Genomic DNA, 6,164 nt, shown 5'->3' on the forward strand with positions numbered 1-6,164 from the left:
CAGCTAGTAGCTGAGAGGATGGAGGATGAACTTAAGTGAACAGAATTTAGAAAGAAAAAAAAAAGGTATAATTGTGTCTTCGATTCTGGATCGTGCACCTGCGATATGAGAGTGATGGTGTCTGAGCGGCAATGGGCTCACGACAAAAAAAAGGTGAGCAAGGCTTTGATGACAAGGAGCCAGCTTTCATGTGCAGGGCAAGAGAGCCCTGGGAGTACAGCTCATCTAGCTCTGCTATAAGGAGAACAGTCGCCTCAGGCACCAGCAGACAGAAACTAAAAACACACACACAGGCTTGATTTGTTACACTCTCCTGGGTTATACTCCACTGACTTACATTCATTCATCCCCTAACTCCTGATCTACCCTAACCACTGCTGTCATCCACATCTTAAAATAAGCACAAATTCTCAGTCTGGGGCTTAAAACCAAGCCTTTTCAGTGAAGGGGAGAACAAAAAGAGATTTCGAACAAACTTCCACAGCACAATTGTTCTGAAATGCACACGTTTAGTCAAGTCAGAAATAGAAATATGCACTGAATGTTGAGTCACTTCTAACATGATCCACTCTTGAATTAGAGAGATTTCCCCTCATAAAAAACAACAAAACATGATTTATATGCAAAGTGAAATCCGCAGCGTAAAGCATTCCTACAAACACTACAGAGGGTGATAAACAGTGCAGATGGGCAACACTCCTAGCAACAGGCCACAACGTGGGCAACAGGGTAAGGCCATAAAAAAACAAAAAAACATCTAATGTTCCCTGGCAACAAGGTTTTCCAATGAGATTTAAATAAAAGAGCAATGATAAGCATGTTTAAAAAGCTTCTGTCTGACTGAAAATGGCATCAACACAACTGCTGTCATAGGCTACATACAGCATCATTTGGACGCGACTGTTTTTAGAAATCCTGAGATCCAGATGTGGCTGCTCCTAAATTGTGGAACATTCTACAGAGCTGGCACTTTATGCTACATGGTTTGTGTAGGACTTGCTTTTGTTGACGTTTTAACTTATCTTTAAACTTATTTTACTTTTACTATTTTATTTGCCCTGTGTAAAACACTTTGGTCGACGCCTGGTTGTTTTAAAGGTGCTATATAAAAAAAAAAATGTTGATTTGATTTGTTGCTGAGTTCATATGCAAAATCGGCTTTGGACAATGCTCTCCGCCACCATTATCAATCCACCCGAACACAAGAATATCTTCAGGAAGAAATGCTGTTCATCCTGCCAGTAGAGGGTGTGATACTTGGAGAATCTACATAAAGGAGCAAAAACACCTTCTTAAGATTCTTTAAGAGGCTTGTTTATTAATCTGTCACTTCACTGTTTGTCCTGCTTTGTAGTTAGTTTGTAGAGACTGTGTAATGAGGGCGTCATCTTTCTGCCCACCCATGTGGCTTTAAAAGTACACACAGATGGGCTTCCTTTGAAACAAAGAACTGAGATCCAGACTTGATTTGCTTGATCTGCTTCTTGAGATGAAAACATTTGAAAACCCCTGACTGAATCCAAAGGCAAAACCCATGTGCTAATCTGCTGAAAATAAGATTCCGGATGCTGGAAACTATTTTGGATGCATCTCTTGATTTAAATACATTAGGACAGAAGAATGGGCTTCGATTGTGTTTACTTCTTTGATACAAATTAACTAGTTAACAAAACAAACACGGCCTGCGCTGCTGCACCGTCAGGTGTCATTTGAAGCTATAACAATAATCTCGATGATAAATAACAATCGGCTCAGACTTTAAAAAATATAAATAGAAAAAAGATAAATAAGAAAAAACTAAGCGTCGTAAAAAAATAAGAACGCCAGCAATTAAAGCTGCAAATAAGTCTACAAGGTAAAGTCATGACAGTGAGGCAGTCAAAGTGTTCTTGTCCTTACAGGCAGGCTGATAAAGCAAATGTGCTGAGGGTAAGAAAGCCATGAAATGCCTGTTTTGTCAGGTTGACGATGTGGCTGGTGAAGGGATGTACACTGGGACCCCACGAGGCCCACCCCTGGGGCTATGGGATGGCCCGGTTGGGTCTCTTTGGAGGGGGAGGAGGCATGAGCTCAGAGTCCGGGTCTGGTGGGCGTTTCCGGTTCTGGGCTTGGAGCGCCTGAGCACAGCGGTCCAGATACTCCAAAAGGATTTGCTTAGTGACGGGCTCTTGGATGCTTTTACACACAGCTGAGGAGAGTCAAAACAAACACACACACACACACACACACACGGGAGGAAGGACGTTAATACAAATATGGTGATAGACTTATTCAGCAGCCTGAATCACAGTCAGTTTGTTTCGGTTGTTTCATTAAAAATACTTAACTGCCTGTTTGGAAAACAGCCTCTGCACACATACATAACACAGAAATCAAACCAAGACAGGAGGCTGATGCAAAATATAGATAAAATGAGCCATTAATCACAGGCTGACTGGTTATTATTCACTCAGATACAGATAAAGAAGACAGTTAGATATCAATAAATAACCGTTGGACAGAGAAGGACAAAGTCTCACCCATGGCCGTATCGTAGGAATTGGGGAAACTCTTGTCCATCCTCTGTCTCATGAACACCCAGCTGTTGTCAGCAAAACTGCACTCGATGATCTTGTTGTCGTACTGTTTCAGCTCTTTAGTGGCCTGTGCAGACAACCATGAAAGGACACAGATGGTTTGCACTCTTATAACACAGGGTGAAAGAAATAACAGAGTCGTTCTATAAATCCAGTAGGACATTTTGTCCCTAGAAGCTATGATGATCTGATCTATTGTAGGTTTGTCTCGTCTTGTAGAAGTCACAGACTGCAGTCTAAGAGCCATCATGAACATCCAGCTCATGATAAACAACAAAAGTAACTAAAATGTAGTATCAGGCATCTTGGAGGGCGAGGTCTAAGCGCGATAGATGGATTTCACAAAATGGAAATGCAGCTACATTTACTGCAAGGTTAAATATCAACTAGGAAACATTCGAATACAGTGAACGTGCCTGCCCAGACCTCTGTTAATGATGAAAAACAAACACTAAACGGACGCTATCATTTAAATCAGCAATAAAAATTAGCATGTTTTAGGCTCCCAATGGAATCAAGAAGTCATTACAAACCCACTATGTTTTGGAAAATCAGAAATGTAATGTGGTGTACCAACTGTAGAAACAGTCCCTGGTGTACTACACAAGACCTGCAACCTACAAATATATTCATTCTCGTGCTTAATATCACATTATAACAACCAGAAAAATATTCCTGTTTACAGGTGTGAGTAGTCAAAAACGTTTAATGCAAAACCAAATCAGAGAAATGAAGAAAATATCTCGGGTAGTGGGTCCATCTTTCTTTAAAGGGAGTGCTCGCTCACTGCTGACTGATCACTGAAGATTCTAGGGGCGATATTTACTGAAGCTCTTGAAAACTGCCTGCGGGCCCGGAAAATACTGTGGCACTGCAATAATTAAATTTAGCTCATATTTTAAGCTTAGCCACAAACCCTTAGTAAATACCCCCCTAAGATTCAAGTTTTCATGAAAATATCTATTCTTAAGAGAAGAATAGCAGATAATTGTATCAAATATGCAACATGAAGTGGACTTTTCTTTTGCTGCTTAAGGAGTTTGGCTAAAACTGGTGTGTTTCTACATAACGAAAGACATAAATTCATTCAGTGTGAGTGTCTGTATCTCAATGATGCAGCCCTCAACAAAGCAGTGCAACCGCAGTTCCTACTCCTCCTACTGAGCTCCACAGGATCACTGACTTATTACATCACACCCTGCTTTGAAAACAAAATCAACTCTACACACCGAGCACACTGTAACACTGTAGAAGTATATGAAATACTGGAGATTAAGAATGAGTCAAAGAAGACATTTGAGCATCTGCTGTTTATTTGTCAAGGGACTGTGTCTCACTGGGAGGATTCTCAGGACTTGGAAAATGCCAAACCTAGAGGCGAAAAGTGCAGCTACAGTCAAATGTCAAGTCAAATGGCACGGTGGGCTTTTAAAGAAAACAACGCAACAACACAAATAATTATGAAATAGGATGTTCAGACATTCGTTATACTGAAAGGTTGGAGTGTCTGGGGACAAGGGCTTTGACCTCCAGGGTTCAGAGTGAACACGTGGCCACCAGGCCAAGTCAGAGAGCGACCACTGTCACCAGGAAATCCTGGGCAAAATGCAAAAATACAAAGTAAAGGCTTATCTGATCCTGGAGTGTGGGGCATCTGGGCTCACAGTAGGGGCCAAAATCACACAGGAAGCAAAGAAAGTGTGTGAGGAAGGAAGACAGAAAGCAGGCCACAGAGAGCCATTCTGATTCCACGCCACAACCTCAACACTTTGCTAATGAGTTGCCTAATTGTCATTATTTCAAAATTCATATTTGTCTCCAAAATATTGTTTTTTTGAGCCCAGTTTGATGACACACAGTACATTAATAAGCCTGACTGTTAACCAAACATTTCTTTATTTGGAGAAGTCTCTAAGCTTTCCTAAATCTCGACACAGTGCACGCTGCCAGAAAACCGAAGGGTGGTGCTGGCAGGTGAGATATGCGGCTCAAGGCTGGAATTTCCTCCTGCTGGTGAAGAGTGACATCTTGGCTGCCGCGGTTCATCGCCACTTGGTGCTTAATCTGTCCAAATCTGTCTCATTATGGCAGCACACATGGGCCGCCAGTTATCAGGGACTTTGGCGGCCGCATTCCTTATCAGCCAGCGTTGTACCACTACGGCGGCGAAGAGAAGTCTTTCTGCTCTCTATTCCAATCCTGGTTTACTCAGATTTTGAAACAAAAAATGCTAATATGGAAGAAAAGACTGCAAGCAAGCGGTATAGATAAATGGATGGATGTAATTGCACAGAAAAAGCTTCCTTCACTGAACAGAGTTGACTGATCCCGAACAATAACTTGAAGAAATGGAGGATCATAGTGATAGTTCAACACAAGAAAAAGGAAGACAGTGTGACTCTCCGTCGTCAAAGAGGCACAGACACAAAGAAAGAGGGTTGGGGAAACAGCACCAGATGAAGACAAATATTGGTGTGGCCTTCCCCAAATGAAAATCCCTGATGAGGGACAGATGTTTCCAAAATGCCTCTGAAGTTGCCCGTTTTCTGCTGGACAGGTAACTGAGCCTAACAATTAAAGTTAACCTAAATGCAAGGTTTTCTTTGATAGCTTTAGCAGGTCATGCTTTTACAGAGACCTCGCACATGCACAGTTGACTCTTGCTAACTTCAGATGCTGTAAAAACTTCTGTCTGTTTTGAAGGTTTCAGGGCAACATTTTTATCTAGTATGCATGTCTGGTGTTTTGTAATGAAGAAATGTCATTCAGTGGTGTGTTTTTAACTGATTTTGAGCAAACAATGGAGGTCTATGGGCACAGATGAATAAACTAATCCAGGTTGGAGATGGTCAGAAAATGCAGATACTGTATATAATAATACAAAATGAAGAAAATGACCAGCTTTAAACGATGTTTTCTTGCTAATAATTAACTACTTTAACTTAAGTGCATGACCACACGGCCACACACAGGCACATGCCATATGTAAAAATCTTGGGTTTCTATAGGTGTTTTTCTTTTATAAGGCAGCAGTTTTGGTGGGAATTCAAAAACCAAGCTATAAAAATATAGTTTTCCTCCAACCACGGCATTATATCTACCTATACCAGCACTTTACCCTTCAGTAAAGCAGAAACTGGGACCAAAACAAACTAATCGAGTCTATGACATCTGACCTTTTACCAGTCCAGACAGTCGACCTGCTTCTTTATCAAATGCTGGAATCTGTGGAGGCTGCTGCACAAGGACCCTGTGCTACACTTTATTATAGGACTTTTGCAGAGATAGCGACATGGATGAGTAAACATTCAAAGTCTGTCATTTCCTTGAATAGCTTGTTTTGCTTTCCTCAACATCACTCTCCTGACTGGCCCTGCCGTTGTTTCATTCCAGGCTTAATCAGAACCGGCCTGGAGGTCTGCAACACGGCAGCACGCAGGTCCATTTTAATAATGAGATACTGGATAAAAGAACATATGAGTAGAGAGAGGTTATAAAATGCAAGAGTACAAATATAAAAAGTCCCTCAGAGGGAATAACACGGACAGTATAAAAATGAATGATCAGTACATTAGATGCTTTTGTCTA

At 41.3% G+C, this 6,164-nt stretch overlaps 1 protein-coding gene across 4 annotated transcripts in view; it reads right to left on the reverse strand.

The window, feature by feature from the left end:
• Positions 1-1,813: 1,813 nt before the first annotated feature.
• rngtt (RNA guanylyltransferase and 5'-phosphatase) overlaps positions 1,814-6,164 on the reverse strand; it is a 66,913-nt gene continuing 62,562 nt past the window's right edge. For all 4 annotated transcript variants that reach the window (XM_020603987.1, XM_020603988.1, XM_020603985.1 and 1 more), the window contains exons 16-17: positions 2,520-2,643; positions 1,814-2,188 (exon numbers count right to left, since the gene is read on the reverse strand). In XM_020603987.1, coding sequence (XP_020459643.1) covers positions 2,022-2,188; positions 2,520-2,643 — 291 coding nt within the window. In that variant the 3' untranslated portion in view covers positions 1,814-2,021. The remainder of the gene's footprint in view (positions 2,189-2,519; positions 2,644-6,164) is intronic.

Source organism: Monopterus albus, unplaced genomic scaffold (assembly GCF_001952655.1).
Source record: "Monopterus albus unplaced genomic scaffold, M_albus_1.0 scaffold63.1, whole genome shotgun sequence".
NCBI lineage: Eukaryota > Metazoa > Chordata > Actinopteri > Synbranchiformes > Synbranchidae > Monopterus > Monopterus albus.